Source organism: Sylvia atricapilla, chromosome 8 (genome assembly GCF_009819655.1).
Source record: "Sylvia atricapilla isolate bSylAtr1 chromosome 8, bSylAtr1.pri, whole genome shotgun sequence".
Taxonomy (NCBI): domain Eukaryota; kingdom Metazoa; phylum Chordata; class Aves; order Passeriformes; family Sylviidae; genus Sylvia; species Sylvia atricapilla.
Window position 1 is genome coordinate 31,968,671 of NC_089147.1, and position 17,297 is coordinate 31,985,967.

The window sequence follows — 17,297 nt, forward strand, 5'->3', positions numbered from 1 at the left end:
TTGGGGAGCTGTTATTTGGGATCAAGGCTGCTTTAAGGATGAGACAGTTTGGGGTAAAACAGGATCCAACTGAGGTCACTCAGTAATTCTGACTTGGCAGTTTCCCACGTGTCTTGTCCTGTGCCACAAAATCATTTTCAGTGAATTTTGCTGAGAATTTTCAGCTTAAAATAAGACCTTGCAACTTATATATATCTTAATTTATGGATTTTCCAGCACTAGTGCCTGCCCTTGGTTCTGGTTTCCACTCTCCATCTTTGTGTGATTGATTTAAATGCAGCTTCCTTTAAATGCCAGCTCATTATTGGCTGTTTTTCCTGTCTTTTTAAGGCAATGGAGTTTTCAAACGCCTCATTCCTCTGAAATATTTAGTTGTGAATACATTTTTCCACTCTGGTGAGCTGTCCTTGTTCTTTGTTGTAGAAATCTGCAAGAAAAAATCCTGCTTTTTTTATGGGAGAGAAGGTGAGGAGAAAATACAATTCAAGCTCCAAATTAAAAACAACTTCTCAAAACTTCCAGACATCAGTAAATGGACTGGAGCTGCCTTCAACTCTGTGCTATTAAAACTCGATTAAAATCAGCTAGTCCCACTGGAGTTCCCACTGGAATTCCAACGGAGGATCTCTGTTTAATAACCCTCTCAGCTCCTCTCCAAAGAACACAGAAAAACAAAGTTTTATAGCGATAAAAATGAACATTGAGGATGAAATTCTCCCTGGCCAAAATCACCAAGGCCCATCAGGTACCCGTCTTATCCTTACAGAAGCAGGGGAAGGAATAACTATGGAAAACCAGTTGGTTTTGGGGTTGTTGCTGCTGCTCTGGCTGTGTCTGGGCTCAGTCTGATCTCATCCTTTGTGTCAGGGCTGGCAGATTTGCCAAGAACAAATTATTCCTCAGTAAAGGCCTCACTCAGTCAAATATGGATTATTTTGGTTTTAGGATCTGATCCACAGGCCAACAAACGTGTGGAATTCCAGGGAGCTGCAAGCACATAGATAAAGCTGCTGGAATCTACTCTCTTGTTCTCTTTACATATTTTTATATCTATATATTCATTTCTGTGCTGCTTTGGAGCCTGTCCAGCACATCCTGTGTCTCACAGGATCAGAATCTTGAGGCATAAGTACCTCACACTGCCCTGAATCAGGAGAAGTAAGTGCTTGAAACGTGGCTCTTGTGAGAGGTTAAATGTGCAACAAGAGGCAGAATTTAATGTTAGTGCAGAAACCACACAGGAGAGGATTTCAGGGTGTAGGGAGGATGAAATTCCTGTTTTCATAAGGAATGAAATGCAGGCTGCTGGATCTGCTTGCTGAAGCACCTGAAGGAGGTGTGATGGCCACTCTCTGTTTAATAAGAACTCCAAGTTCCTGGTGTTAGGAGAGAAATTAATCCCGGGATCCCTGAGGCAGGAAAACCCCTCCCAGCCCACGGAGTCCCAGCTGTGCCCCATGGCCACCTTGTCCCCAGCCCAGAGCACTGAGTGCCACCTCCAGCCCTGCCTTGGACACCTCCAGCCATGGGCACTCCAAAGCTCCCTGGGCAGCCCCTGCCAAGGCCTCAGCACCCTTTCCATGGAGAAATTCCTGCTGCTGGCCAAGCTGAGCCTCCCCTGGCCCAGCCTGAGGCCCTTTGCCCTTGTCCTGTCCCTGTTCCCTGGCAGCAGAGCCCGACCCCCCCTGGCTGTCCCCTCCTGGCAGGGACTTGTGCAGAGCCACAAGGTCCCCCCTGAGCCTCCTTTGCTCCAGGCTGAGCCCCTTTCCCAGCTCCCTCAGCCTCTGCTGGGGCTCCAGCCCCTTCCCCAGCTCCTGCCCTGCCCTGGATACGCTCCAGCCCCTCCAGGGCTCTCCTGAAGTGTTCCCTGGGATTGCTCCAGCTGTGTGGCTGGATGGGCTGAACTGCTTGGATTGCAGCAAGGGAGCTGTAAATGCCTTCCCTGTGGATTAGAGGAGTAGATTGTTCTCATCTCTCCATCATCTCTCTCTTCCATCTCTCATCCTGGAATCAGGGCAGACACAGAACCGTCACTGCCATCACTGTGCTGAAGTTCAGGGGCAAGGCCAGCTTGGACACTGGGGCTTGGAGCAGCCTGGGACAGTGGAAGGTGTCCCTGCCCGTGGCAGGGGTGACACTGAGTGGGATTTAAGGGCCCCTTGAGTTCAAACCAACCTGAGATTGTGGGATCCCATCTGCCACCGTCTCTCCTCCCTCTACCTGTCCCAGGTTTACCTCCGTTTCCTCTCGGTTTATCTAAATTTACATCAAGCTGTCCTGGGGTTTACCTAAGCCTGGTTTCTCTGTGAGGCCCACCTCTCCCTCCCACCTTCTTCTTCCCACAACTCTAATCAAACAAATCCAGCTTTAATCCATATTTTAAAACTCCACTCTTGTTAGCTCAGTCTTTGATGTCTGTTTTTCCCCAACAGCTGGGCTTACCGCTGGCTCTCAAAAATCAGAGCTCCTGAACAGCAGCACTGGTGCGTAATTTCCTCCAAAATCCATGAGGAAGTTTCCCAGGAAAGGCAGAGTTCAGTGTGTTTGAACCATGTTCAGTGCTGTCTCTGGGGTGCAGCAGCAAGTGTTGTGTGGATTATGGGAACTGGCTGCTGGCTGAGGACTGCAGACATCTAAAAATAATTAATAAATTGTATTAAGAGAAAGGAAAGAAAGCTCCTCAATATTCCATTTTCAGTGTGATTTCTGAGCATTCCAGCCAAGACAGCAGCTACCACAGTCAGTGTTCAGTGTTTTCCACCCGAGCCAGAACCCTCTGCAATGATGGAATGATGCTTCTGCATATCAGGAAGGGATTTTTATTTGACAAATGTATTAATCAACAGCCACAGTAGCATTATGCCCCCGAACAACTTGTGTAAATTGGTGGGGAATGTTTCTATTCCAGCTGTCCCTCGCAGCATTTATTGAAACCCCACCAGTTTCCCTGATGGAATACACGGTGTTATTTCTGTTGGATTTAATGGTTTGGAAAAGCAGCTCCTCATGAATCCCATTAAGCACTCTGCCAGCCAGGAGGAAATCCAGCCTCCACCTGAACTGCTGATGGGGTGGGTTGAGGAACAAGTTTGGGGGGGCTCAGGGCAAGGGGGCAGAGTTTCTCCCAAATTTTATATGCTTCGAGCTCTGAGGGAAGAACTGGGATCCCGTCTTCCAGGCAGGCAGGTGGGATTTACATGTTTGAGTGGGAAGGGAGCCACAGGGATCATCCAGCCCAGCTCCTGACCCTGCCCAGACACCACAACAATCCCATCCTGTGTCTGGGAGTGTTGTCCAAGTGCTCCCAGAGCTCTGGCAGTCTCGGTGGGGCCTTTGGATATATTTTGGAAATAAAGGTGGAAACCTCCCTGTGCTGCCATGGCACAGGGAGTGATCCCATCCTGGCATTTGGGGATGGAATTAACTCCCAAAGGAAACAAATCAGACCAAAAGATGAATTTCCCATTCTTTCTGTGCACCCTGAGGCTGTTCTCCATGCCCTGGGAGTAGTGCATGGCAGAAACCCCTGCAAAAAGTGTTGCTCTAATTTCTTTATATCTCCCTTTCCCTCTGCAAAGAAATTCCTGATATTTATCTTTTTATTTCTCTCTTTTTGCCTATAAACAGGTGGGTTTCAGCTGGATTCCAGCAAGCTTTGTGCCTTTTGCACTGCCAGTGGCTCTGTTTAGTGGTTTAGTGGTGGATCTGGGCTCTTGGTGGGACTTGATCATCCTTGAGGTCTTCTCCAGCCTTAGTGATTCCTGATGCTATGATTTTAGGATTCCACCTGCCTCCCAGTCTGGGTTGGAGCAGCAAACTGGTGTTGATGGGACTGCCCTTCTTGTCCTCCACAGGTTTTGCCACACTGGTTTGGTTTTGGTGGAGAAACTCCTCCCTGAGCTCCCACCACGTGTGATCCACGTCCTGCTGGATCCAGACCCACTCCTGCCACCCTTCCAAGTCTTCCCATGTTGACTTCTGGAGTAGACACCCCAAAAAGGCTCTGAAGTGACAGGAGTGCCCTCCTGGGGTGTCTGAGCAGATCCCTCCTGTGATATTTTAAGGCTGCCCTTTTCCCTTTCCCTGCTCCTCAGGACCTGGAGCTCTTTGTGCTGCCTGTGGTTGGTCCACAGCTCTCCAAGTCCAGGAGCAAAGAAAATCCCAGAGATGAGCTCATTTCAGGAAGAGATAGATGCAGAGTTGGGAATAAAAAGCCAATGGGCTAAAACACGACTGGATTTCAGGGTGGAGGGAGGATAAAATTCCTGTTTCCATAAGGATTGCAGGCTGCTGGATCTGCTTGCTGAAGCATGTGAAGGAGGTGTGATGTCCACTCTCTGTTTAACAAGAACTCCAAGCTGCTGGTGTTAAGGGAGAAATCGGCAACTGGATGTCAAATCTGACATGATATTGAGGCTACACAGGAGAAGAATCAGAATGCAAAATCCATAAGGTTGGAGAAGACTTCTGAGCTGGCAGTGCCCAAGGCCAGGTTGGACAGGGCTTGGAGCAGCCTGGGACAGTGGGAGGTGTCCCTGCCCATGGCAGGGATGGCACTGGATGGGATTTAAATCCTTCCAGCCCAAACTGGGAATCTGCAATGATCCTGTGTGGGTTGGCTCTCCTTGGATTTGGGATTTGTTTGATAGAAGAAGTCCTCCAAGCCCCAGCTTCTCCGCAGGGGCACACACAAACCCTGGGCAGTGGATTAATGCAGCTCTCTGCATCTCCTCTGTGCTATTTAAGCACAGCAAACCCTTTAGGACAGACTTTTAGAACTCAGGGAAAACAGCACAGGGATATTACAGGATGCGACAGGTTTCTATCCGGTGTGGAAAACAGGGAATGCTCAGGAGAGAAAAATCTGAGCATGGCTTATTTAATCATTGTGTAGGAAATGCTGCTTTTGGGAAATAAAGAAACAGTTGAAACAGGAGGAATTACTGCAAAGTTCATTTAGCTAAGTGCCTCTTTTTAATCACACCCAGAGAAGCTTTTGTGTTGTTGGGGTTTTGAGCTGCTTCGTGTTCCCAGTGTGCTGCCAAGCCCCGGTTTAACTGCTCTGTGTTTCTCAAAATACTGGGATTGCAGCTCAAAGCTGGAAGTTCAGCTCTGTTTGCAGATGGCAGCAATGGTGTCGTCCTGTTTGGTGTTAAATTGCAGGTTGATTTAGCAGGAAATGTACAGCTGAGTGTGGGGCAAGGAGACAAAACCTTCACTCCTGCTGCTGTTCTCAGACAGGTTGTGCTGGCTGAAGTTCATTCCAGACTGGTTTGGGCTCAAATGTGGGAGCTCAAATCCCATCCCCTGCCCTGGGCAAGGACACCTCCCACTGTCCCAGGCTGCTCCAAGCCCCAAAGTCCAGCCTGGCCTTGGGCACTGCCAGGGATCCAGGGGCAGCCACAGCTGCTCTGGGCACCCTGTGCCAGGGCCTGCCCACCCTGCCAGGGAAGGATTTCTCCCTCATATCTCATCTAAATCTGGTTTATATGAGTGGATCTTAGAAACCTGAGTGAATTTTGATTTAAATGGAGCAGAGGTCTGATTTATACAACAACATTTCAGGCTTGGAGAGAAAATAGAAGGTCAAGGGGGAAGGTGGCACTAGGAGTTTGAATAGTTGCATTTAAAACATTGCACGGATTTCCTGTGAAATTATTTTCCTTGCAGCCTCTGAAGGGTGTGTGGCTTTTTCCTCTGTCCCTTTTCCTCAGTGTCTTTTTCCTGGTGAAACCAAATCCCAGCTGGAGAGAGGGAGCTCCAGCCCTAGAGCCTCTTGGACAACGGACGAGAAATTGTCCCTGGGCTGTACAAGTATCTCAGTATTGTGATTATTTCCATTTTTTCCCTGTCATTTCTGTGGAAGAGATTGTGGGGTTCAGCTTCACCACTCCTACAGTCCCAGAAGAATTCATTCCACTGCTTTATTTTATATTATTTAGCCCAAAACTCCTTCATTTCTCTGCATGTCCTTTTGCTCAGCAGAATTATTCTGCTTATAACATCCTGTAAAAAGAGATTTTTGCTTCACACCCAGCCAGCTGCAGTTTGGCTTTCCCTTTCTATTTTAGCATTTTAGGGGCCATCACTTCAGGGTACATTTTAATTTTGTCCCATCTAAAGCCCAAGGGAACAGCTTGGAGCTCAAGCAGCAAAATAAATTCAAGCCATGCAGCTGAACTAGAAAAGAAGTAAAAGCTACAAAGCAGCTCTAAAACAGGTGACATCTTCCCTTTGGAAACTCTGGAGCTGAGTGCCTGGGATGCTGCTCTGGGGTCCCAGCCCAGGGCTGGCTGCACTAGAGGGAGGATGCCTCAGAGAGAGGGGCACCCTGGGCATCCCCTGAGCTCCTGCTGCAAAATCCCTGTGCTGGCACCTGCAGGGAGGCAGCTCAGCTTTGGGATTAGCACTGGGATGTTTGGGACTGCTTATGGAGGGAAAACAAACTGCTCTTCTCCTTCTCCTTCTCCTTCTCCTTCTCCTTCTCCTTCTCCTTCTCCTTCTCCTTCTCCTTCTCCTTCTCCTTCTCCTTCTCCTTCTCCTTCTCCTTCTCCTTCTCCTTCTCCTTCTCCTTCTCCTTCTCCTCCTTCTCCTCCTCCTCCTGTTTTTCCTGCTCTTTACTCTCTTGCTACTTCTTCCTCTTCTCCTGCATCTTCTGTCCTTCTTTTTCTTCTGCCCTTTTTTCTGCTTTCTCTGCTGCTGCTGCTTCTGCTTATCCTATTGCTGTTTTTTTTTTTTTTTTGTCTTTCTTCTTGTTTCTGCCTCTTCAGCTTCTTCTGCTTCTTTTGCTGCTGCTTCTTCTCCTCCTGCTCTGATTTTTCTGTTCCTTTTGCCTCTTCTTCTGCTTCTTCTCCTCTTTCTCCTCCTTCTGTTGCTTCTTGTTTTGCTTCAGCATCTTTTACGGCTGCTTCTGATTTTTCTGCACCTGCTTCTGCCTCTTTTCCTTCTGCTGCTGCTGCTCCTTCTCTGTCTTCAGTTCTGTTTTTTCTGATGCTGCTTCTGCTTCTCCTACTTCTGCTCTTTCTGCTCCTTCTCCTTCTCCCTCTTCTCCTCTATTCCAAGTGCCACTTTAATTAAACTTTTCAATAACTGAACCTCACCATGCTGGAAAGGTTTCCCAGGTCAGTTATTTTGCACCCAGTGCAGGCATTTATGGCACTTTCCTTGTTCATGGTTGTTACTCATGAATTAAGGCATCCCGTGGTGCAGAATTGTAAAGGAGAGTGTCTGGCTGGGAAAATGGATTTCTACTTTGGCTTCCAGCTGCTCTCCCTGCTCCACTGAGCTTTATGGCAAGTTGGCCACTGGAGCCACTTCTGTAGCTGCATAGTCCAGGAGCACCTGGAGATGAAGGGGAAAATAAAGCCTGAAACCACGTTTATTACTTTGGAGAAATGATGGGTAATTTTGCTGCATGTGAGCAGCTCTTTACAGAAGAGTTTGCCTTCCAACCCCTTCTGGGTAACTGAGGGCTGGGAATAGATTCCCTGGACCTGAGGGATGTTATCCCTCAGGGAGAAACGAGTGGATGAGGGTGAATTGCATATTTTAGAAGTTTTGGTATCAGGATCTGTGGCAGAGCTCTGTTAGGGAGTCTGGGGTAAGGAGAGAGGACAGGATCTCCTCAATTGGTGCAGCCCTGCTCAGGGCCCTCAGAACAAGGGCATGGAGGTGTTGGAATGAATCCAGAGGAGGCAATGGAGCTGCTCCAAGGGCTGGAGCCCCTCTGGAGCCAGGCTGGGAGAGCTGGGGGTGCTCACCTGGAGAGGAGAAGGCTCCAGGGAGAGCTCAGAGCCCTGCCAGGGCCTAAAGGGGCTCCAGGAGAGCTGGAGAGGGACTGGGGACAAGGGCTGGAGGGACAGCACACAGGGAATGGCTTCCCAGTGCCAGAGGGCAGGGCTGGATGGGATACTGGGCAGGAATTGTTCCCTGGCAGGGTGGGCAGGCCCTGGCACAGGGTGCCCAGAGCAGCTGTGGCTGCCCCTGGATCCCTGGCAGTGCCCAAGGCCAGGCTGGACTTTGGGGCTTGGAGCAGCCTGGGACAGTGGGAGGTGTCCCTGCCCATGGCAGGGGTGGGACTGGATGGACTTAATGCCCCTTCCAACCCCAACCATTCTGGGATTCTCTGATTTCCCCTGATTTTTTCTCCTCTCCTCCAGGAATGCTCAGACACAAGGGGAAGATGTTTGCCATTGATCCAGCCCAATCCCAGGGCTGCCCTGCCTTGTTCTGAACCTTGCCATAGCTACCAAGGCCTGGAAAACAAGGAGACCCTCCCTGACACTATACCTGGAAGGTGTCCTTGTGTGGGACTGGATGATCTTTAATGTGTCTTCCAACCCAAACCAGTCCATGATCCTGTGATTCATGAGAAACCAAACAGCTTGCAGATATCTGCATCATCTCCCAGAATTTTCCACGAGGCTTTTGCCACTGTTCCTGCTCAGATTCAGGCCCCACAGGTGCTGCCACCTGGAATTTCTGCTGGCTTTTAGGACCTTTTGTTCCTCTCACCACTACCACGAAGTCCCCTGCAATTCTTCCTGCCTTTCCTTCTCTGCCAGCAGCAGAGCAATTCCTGCCTTCCCAGAGCAGAGTTCCTGCCCCAGCTGCATTCCAGGACTCTGCTTTCCATGCTGGGGATTCTCTCTGAGCTATTTTTTAGTTGCCTTTTTAGTGCTGTTCTTCCTGTTCCCTTTTTAATGGTCCCCCACATCAACTTCTCCATTTATCAACACCTTCCCTTCCAACACAGGGCTGTGTTAAGATCCTCTTTTTAATTGGGAATATTAATTTTCCTCGGGATTGGAGCTCCTGTAGGCACCGAGCTAGAATTGATTTGTGATCTCTTTAAAGTGTGAATTTATTAACTTTCCTCCTTTCCTGGTATTGCTTTCCTTGCTCCTGTCATGCCAGTGTGTCCCAGGCTGAACCTCCACCTTCCAGGAGAGATTTGTGTTGTTTGCCCTCTTTTCCTTCCCCAAATAACTGGAGACATTTTCCCTCACCTCACTTTGCATTCAGTGAACCAAATGAGTTCTTTAATTCGAGACTTCTGACCTGCCTGAGAGCCTTTGTGGCTTTCCATTAATCTCCCCTCACTCACGCCACTCTCCATCACACTCCAAATAGGATTTGGGAGTGTTTCTTGTCGCTTCCACCTCGTCCTTCCTGAGTTATTTCAGCTTTCAGTGTTCAGGACTGAAGAAGATTTCTGAAGCAGAAGATTTCTGAAGCAGCTTGGGAGCTGGTGCTCATACAGGGGTTAATTAAAAACCTGTGCAAACCTGTGTGTGTGTTGTAGGAGTGTGAGAAGAGCAGAGCTCCGCTGGTGCAGCCGGGAGGGATGAGAAGTGACACGGAAAGGTTCTGTAAAATAACAGGTTACAAAGAGCAAATCGGGACGGGTAATTAGCAGGGCTTGTAGTACAAGTGGTTTGAAATTCCAAGGAAAATACCTGGTGTAATTGAACACTTCCTTCATTAATCCCTGCCACCACTCCTTGTTAACGCTGAGGAGTTCGAAGCCTGCAGGAGGGGATGGAGAGATTCGGGGGGAGACAGCAAAGGTTGGGAATGGTGTTAGAGAAAAACAATGAGTAATTCATCAGGAGTTTTCTGAGACATGATGGGACAGGAGCCTGGATTACGCCTAGAAAAATCCTGGGATCCTTCACAGTACCTGCTCCAGCTGATTGTGCTTAGCCCTGGCTGATAGATGTTGTCAGGTCTGTTTAAAACTGTTACATTCAACAGTTTCAGGTGCCTTTTTCATACTCTTCTTTAATTTATATTTAATACTCCAGGTGGTTTTGTTCAAGAGCAGAGTTTGATAATAACAATTTCCCTCCGCTTCTGTCCTTGGTCTTAGCTGATCTTCTCCAGACAGGTGTCACTCCTAAGCAAGCCTCACACACTTCCTTGGAATCTTGGGGTTCCTGGAGCTGACTGGAGTGAAAGCAGAGCTCCCCAGAGGGAGGAGCTTTCCTGCTCACGGTTTTATTGCATTTATTATTTGTCACCTCTGAAACCAGGGATTGAAGAGCAGCCCAAACATTCCAGGCACGGGGCCTTGGACACTTCCAGGGATCCAGGGGCAGCCACAGCTGCTCTGGGCACCCTGTGCCAGGGCACAATTCCTTCCCCAAGTCCCACCCATCCCTGCCCTCTGGCAGTGGGAGCTTTTCTCTGTCTCTGCATTTATCCTTGGCCAAATTAAAATGTTTCCTTCCCTACTGACAAAACCTCCCTGGGGAATAATGGGAAAGCACCTGCTGGAACATGGGATATCAGGATGGAATCATCCTTGTCCCAGTGCTGTTGTTAGAAACCTGGGACAGAAACATCTGGGAATAAAGGAATTTATTCCTGCTCCACCTGTTGGATGCATCCTTTCCATCACTCCATGCTGTATTCTGGAGTCTGCTGGAGCCTCCCCCAGGATTCCTGGAGTGTTTGGAGGGATAAAGCAATTCCATGTGCTCCTCCTGTTTAGTCAAGTGTGCTTTTATCATCATTTCATACCTTAAACAGGAGGGACCAGAAATAGCTGGGAATGGCTGTGTTTTCCCCCGTGGTAGTTTCCACAATATTCCCTGCAAAACCAAACCCAAATGGGAGGATGGTTAAATAGGAGTGGAAATTTGATGTTTTGTCTGCCCAAAAAAGCCCCGAGGACACGAAGTTGTGGCTGTTTCTTTGCCTGAGGGCAGGTAAACAAACAATTTTTGGGATAAAATAGCCCAAAAGCCAAAGTGAGCTGACGAATTCCAGCTTGGGGTGCAAGGGAATAATAATTTTCAGGTCTGGTAACTGCCAGTAGCACTTGGGCTGAGGATGATTCACCTGATGATCCTTGAAAAAACTTGGGAAGGCTTCGGTGAGCACATAAAAACTTGGGAAGATGCTTAAAGACTGCAGGGCCATCTGAATATTGCATTTCATTTCGGAAATAATGCCCCTGCTGGCTTCTCTGATGTCAAGGATTTTGCAATATTCAGGACTCCTCCACCTATCTAACTAAAATATATCATATTAAATAACATCAACAGTATTTAGGTTGCTCCTCTGTAAATATTTAACTTAAAACTTGGCATTTCTCCCCTTTATTTCACTGCCTTTGCACGGAACGAAGGGAAAAAGGAGCTGATGATCCTCAGCCACTGGGTCCACAAAAAAAAAAAAAAAAAAAAAGAGGAAGCAAAACAGGCCAAACTTGGCCCTTTGGCAAGCTGGGGATGTGGTGGAAGTATTGAAAATAAAGAGAATTAAGGCCTGGAGAGGTTCACTAATAAATAATCCCTATTATTTAGAGATTTAGGGCTGTTCAGCCTGGAGAAGAGAAGGCTCTGGACATGCCTGAACCAGCTGGGGCATATCCCAGGGCTGGACTCTTCACCCCTCGCTTCACCCCTTTCAGTTGGGATGTGTTTTTGTGGGTTACCAAGTAAATAAATGGGGAGAAAAGTTTGGAAATAGTTCTTTTTGCAAAATAAGTTAAAATTTGTTTATTGAGTTTTTTGATTTGCTTTAATCAGGCGTGTTGATGGAGAGAGGGGCTTGATTCATTTACTGAAGTCATTGATTTAGATGATTTCAGGCAGCTTCAATCAGAAATTAGAGCTTAACCATGGCAAGCATTTCAAATTTCAACTTTAATGATAACATCTCCACCTCCATGCAGTTCTGACCCAGGAAAGCCTGAGGCTTTTACCTCAGCTCTCCCCTGTTTCTCCAGCAGCATTTGCTTTGTCTTCAGCCCTCGAACCACAGCAGAAATCTGTCATAAATCATCATAAATCATAATTCCCATCAATCTGTTTTCTCGAGGTGCAGTTCAAATATTCTGCAGTGCCCAAAATCCCCGCACCTGGAGAGCTCCTACAGCTGCAGCCACACAGAAGCTGCAGGTTTGGGCATCCCTGTCCAAACTCCTGGTGGGTTTTGGACCGGCACTGATTTTGTTCTGGGCTGTTCCAAAGATCAGACAGAGCCCCAGCTATGGCATTTTGCTGGGAAAAAAAGTGTAAAAGAGGCAATAAACTTTAATTGGAGCAGCTCTGATTGCGGGATGATGTTTTAGATTATTGAGTAAGGAAACTCCTGTTGTAGACACATCTGCTTCCATCCCGTTCTTTCTCATATTCCTTTCTGGTTGTGCCTCCTGCAGTCAGAGAATGGGATATTTTATATTTATTTCCAGCATCCAACACGGGCTCTGTGGAAAGGGATGGGCCAGGAAATCTCTGGCTGTGTCTGTTCTAATTCCCAGTGGATGTTGAATTTGCGGGGCCCATCCCAAAGATTTATCTTTCATCTCAGGGCACTCCTAAATAGATAACTTGGAAGTCTGTAAGAGCATCAAATCCCACAGATTCCCTCCTGTCTCTTCAGCACAACAGGAGATGCTGCTCCTGCTGATTATAAGGGTCCTACTGACATTTAAATCTCTACCCTGATTAGCCTTTAGTGAAGCAGCTGTTTGTCATTAAGGCAGGAGAAATGAGATTATAAGGTGTGATTAGTGGTTTAATTAATACAGAAGTGCATTGTGTGCACTTTACCCACTTCCTGGGCTGCATGGACCTTGGGGAGGGGGGCTGGTGTATGGATTTATTAAGATATATATAGGATGCAGGAGTGTGTTGTGGCTATAAAATAGGAGAGTAGCAGCTCTCCACAATTCCTGATGGGGAGTTGGGCTCTGCTGCCAGGGAACAGGGACAGGACAAGGGCAAAGGGCCTCAGGCTGGGCCAGGGGAGGCTCAGCTTGGCCAGCAGCAGGAATTTCTCCATGGAAAGGGTGCTGAGGCCTTGGCAGGGGCTGCCCAGGGAGCTTTGGAGTGCCCATGGCTAGAGGTGTTGCTTTGATAATAAAACTAAAAACTTCTCCAAGGGAAGTTTGTGTCAAAAACCAGAAGAGGCTTTAAAGGCTGTTGTGCCGTGCCATTCGAGAAGAAATCTTTGAGTTTGCACTTCGAAGGTTTTTCCATCTTGCAAATGCAGTTAGGGATAAAATCTCATTAAGGAGGAGGTTTGGGAACTGAAGGACCAGCCAATCAAAGCACATTCATTTTGTGGATCTTATCAGTGAGAGTATTTGTAAATATTTTGCTGAAAGTCTCTTTGCTTCGTGCTGTTTCATGCAGTCAGATGGGGGTATGGGGATGGAATTTATTGCATTTATTCTCTGAAAAAAAAAAGAAATTAATATGAGTGTAGAGGGCTGGGGAATAGCTTTAATCAAACTGTTTCTCTAAGGAGAAGCCCTATTATAAACTGTATACACTCAAACATTTATGGTTTATGCAAATGTCTAAGTCACAACTGAGATGAAGGCTGAACCTTTTGAGGTTCTCCTCTCTGCTTTATGCACTGGTTTTCCCTGTTTTTACAATGGAGTTTTGCCTCTGAAGAATAGGATGTGATGTTTGGTGAGTAACTCAGAAGCCTTGGCAATCAGCAGGGACCCAAAAAGTAAAGGTGCAAAAGAATGACTCAAAACCTCCCCAGCTGGGAGCTGTGTCATTATCAGGGTCTAACAGGGCTTGGCTCTGCAAATCTCCTGGAGGTCAAGGAGGAGTTTGGGAGCAAGATGAAACCTCCATGGGTTTTGCTAGATAATGCACTAAAAATGTCCCGAAATCCCTCAGGTTGTGATGGGCAGACCCCAAATCCTTTCTCACCTTGGGCCTGCCTTGATTCCTCCTCCTCTCACAGCTGCTTTCAGGCCATCTCTCCAAAACCCCACATCTGACTCCCAAACCAGGATTTCCCCAGTCCTTTCAGTGCATGCTTCCATGTCCAGCAGCTGAGTTCCCTGGTTTGCAGTGTTCCCCATTCCCCTGCTTGCTCACCAATGACATCCTTTTCCTCTGCAGTTCACAACAGGAATTTGGACAATTTTTTGCTAATCACATTTTCCCCTTGTTGTTTTGTTTTTTCCAGCTCTCGTAAATGTGAAACTTTGGGCTATTGATCGGCAATGTTTTCAAACAATAATGATGAGGACTGGCCTCATCAAGCATACTGAGTATATGGAATTTTTGAAAAGGTATGGCACTTTTTTTATTTATCCAAAAATCCCATGAAATTGCCGTCCTCTCTTGCCTTTTTTTTTTTTTTTTCGTGAGTGCAGTATTTGATTTATTTCCTTCTCATCTCTGCTGGTTTTAATGACTATTATGATGATGATAATGATGATTTTTCTTTGCTGTTTGCCCATCCTCCTGAGAGGAGGGGGAGCTTTGCTGTGGGGGAGTTTCATTCCTGTTGTGAGTTATTCATTGGCAAAGAGTCCCAGAGCCGAGGGGTGAGAGACAAGCTTTCATGTGAGTCATTCAAAGTGTGTCAGGGAAGACACATTTTTACAAAAAACACCCTTTCAAGGGAAAAAAATCTGGGGTTTCAGCTCGTTCAAATCCATTCAGAGCGTGTTCTTGTGCTTCGGGAAGTAAAATGGGAGTTTTTAGAAAAGCAGAGCCTTAGGTTGCTGTAAAATGCAGGATGGATGAGTAACGTCAAGACAGAAAAACAAATTTTTCACTCATTCTATTTGATTTTCCCAAAGCTTCCTTCATTTCCTTCAGAGATTTAAGCCTTGGAGAGGATCAATAATGAATAATCCTAGTTAATTGGAGAGCTGGAGGTGCTCACCTGGAGAGGAGAAGGCTCCAGGGAGAGCTCAGAGCCCTGCCAGGGCCTAAAGGGGCTCCAGGAGAGCTGGAGAGGGACTGGGGACAAGGGCTGGAGGGACAGCACACAGGGAATGGCTTCCCAGTGCCAGAGGGCAGGGCTGGATGGGATACTGGGCAGGAATTGTTCCCTGGCAGGGTGGGCAGGCCCTGGCACAGGGTGCCCAGAGCAGCTGTGGCTGCCCCTGGATCCCTGGCAGTGCCCAAGGCCAGGCTGGACTTTGGGGCTTGGAGCAGGTAGTATTGGAGAAGAAAGGCACTCAGGGAAAAAGAAATAATAATAACAACAACAATATTATTAATGATAAACGTTAATACTTCCATTATTAACAAAATATTAGTTTATACAAATAGATACTATTTAAAATGTGTATTATATAGCACATATAAAATATAACATCTACGTGATTCATTGGGTCTTCTAGGTTGGAAAAACCCTCTAAGATTATTGAGTTAGTATAAGGGTTGGAAAAGAAAAGGAAATAATAGCAACAACAAGAATATTATTAATGATAAATATTAATAATGCCATTATTAATAAAATATTAGTTCATACAAGTTGATACTATTTAAAATGTACATTATATAGCAAATATATAAAGTATAACATTTACTTGAGTCATAGGATATTTTAGCTTGGAAAAACCCTCTAAGATCATCGAGTCCAACCACTCCCCCAGCAGTGCCAAGGCCACCACTGACCTTGTCCCCAGGTGTCACATCCACAGGGCTTTAAATCCCTGCAGGAGTGGGGCCTCCATCACCCCCTGGGCAGCTGGGCCAGTGCCTGACCACCCTTTCCAGGAAGAATTTTTCCTAGTATCCCATCTAAGCCTGCCCTAGCCCAGGCTGAGGTGGTTCCTCTTGGCCCTTGTTCCTTGGGAGCTGGAGGTGAGCAGCTGATCTCCAGAAGAACAAGGAAGGTGATCCCGTGGGGCTGACGCCCCGGGCTGATCCCGTGGGGCTGACGCCCCGGGCTGATCCCATAGGACTGACGCCCTGGGATGATGGTGGCCGCAGCAGGGCTCAGCCAGAGGCAGGGAACTCATCCCAGCTGGGGTTTGTTCTGGGAGCAGCCCAGCTCACTCCCCCAGCCCTTGGCTGCCTGGAGATCCCAGCTCCCAGCCTCTCCTCCTCGGCTGGAATTCCTTTGGGAACTCATTTCAGTCAGGGATGGAAATATTCCTGGGAAAATACTGGAACTCAGGGACTGGCTTCCCAGGCTCTGCTGAGGTGAGGCTTTCCCTGGAGAGTGGCCCACAGCTGGAAAGGTGTCACTGAGCTTTCTGCAGGTGTCTCCCTTGATGGTTCTCAACAAACCAGCTCAGGAGAGGAAACAGAACCTGCTGCTGTGTCGTAGGGCTTTCAAACCCATCCATTCCAGCATTAACAAACCTGGGAATGAGTGTGGGATCAGCTCTGGGGTGGGAGCTGCCAGAGCAGGCCCCAGGCTCACATTAAGCTTTTAAGCTCGGAGCTTTCATGGACATCTTCCAGAAGATTGTCAAGCTTAATTTGGATTCAGGTCCTGCAGAGCCTGCCCAGCTTTAATTTTAAAGTAAATAATGTGAGGAGGAAACCAAGGAGTGTTTCCAGCGCTCAAGCTGTGCTGCTCAACCTCCGGCTCATTAGAAAGGCCTAAGGCAAGCAAATAAATATTTATATTTTTAAAAATCTTACAGTTTGAATTTAGGAAAAGGATTTCTTCCCTTGGAGCACCTGTAAGAAGGTCCTTAGAAAATGTTGTTTCCCACTGAGTCTTCCCCTTGGGCTCTGGGCATCTTTAGCTGACTCAAACTCAGCTTAAATCCCAAATAGAACCTTAAATGCTCATTTTTAGATCCCATTTGCCACATTAAGTGCTCATTTTTAAAGATGCTTTCCTTCAAAATGTATCTGAGGAAAACCAGGATAAATCCTGAAAAGAAGGAGCTTGTCGATTGTCAACTTTATTCTTTGCTTTTGGGGGTTTTGATTTTTTTTTTTCTTTCCTGTATTAATGCAGGAACGCAAATGCTCCTGTTAAGAAATAAATGGAATAAAAATAAAGTTTTGAATGGTGGCTGCCCACAGAAAAGTCCAGTGGGGTTGGACAGGATTTTTTCCTGCTGATATTCATCTAAAAAGACCCTCTCTAATTGTGCCATTATCCCAATAACAGAATTATCACCATTTCCAACAACGGATTTTCACGTGTGAGCAAAGTACAGCAGAAATGAAACTTTTGGGGGTGAAATGAGGCTGTTCATTTTTTTTTTTTTTTTTTTAAATTCTCAGTTATTCTGCTGAAAATAAATGCAGCTGGATTTCTAGGGCTCTCTAGAAATATCAGCCCAGCATCCATCGTGGCTTTGCTGGGGTTTTCCCCAGCAGGAACATCCCACTAGCACAGGGCAGCTGCTGCTCCTTAGGGCCACCCTTGGGTGTCAATCCTGTCGTCTGAAGGCCAGCAGAAAACCAGAAAGCCAGGGAAAAAAAAATCCATTTCCTGGCTAAGAGATCTGAGAGTGCCTTCCCAACATTGAGAATGCTCTATCCTGCCGTGCTCCAAGGGTAGTACACTAACAAAAGTTGGGAAAACTCGCCTGACTGAGATAAAAGAAC

At 47.1% G+C, this 17,297-nt stretch overlaps 2 protein-coding genes across 3 annotated transcripts in view; one reads left to right on the forward strand and one right to left on the reverse strand.

Annotated features, from left to right (window-relative positions):
* The window catches only part of A1CF (APOBEC1 complementation factor), a 503,111-nt gene that overhangs the window by 268,773 nt on the left and 217,041 nt on the right, over positions 1-17,297 (reverse strand). The gene's annotated exons all lie outside the window — the stretch shown is intronic.
* The window catches only part of PRKG1 (protein kinase cGMP-dependent 1), a 374,077-nt gene that overhangs the window by 219,954 nt on the left and 136,826 nt on the right, over positions 1-17,297 (forward strand). For both annotated transcript variants that reach the window (XM_066324329.1, XM_066324328.1), the window contains exon 4: positions 13,948-14,053. In XM_066324329.1, the coding sequence (XP_066180426.1) occupies positions 13,948-14,053 (106 nt within the window). The remainder of the gene's footprint in view (positions 1-13,947; positions 14,054-17,297) is intronic.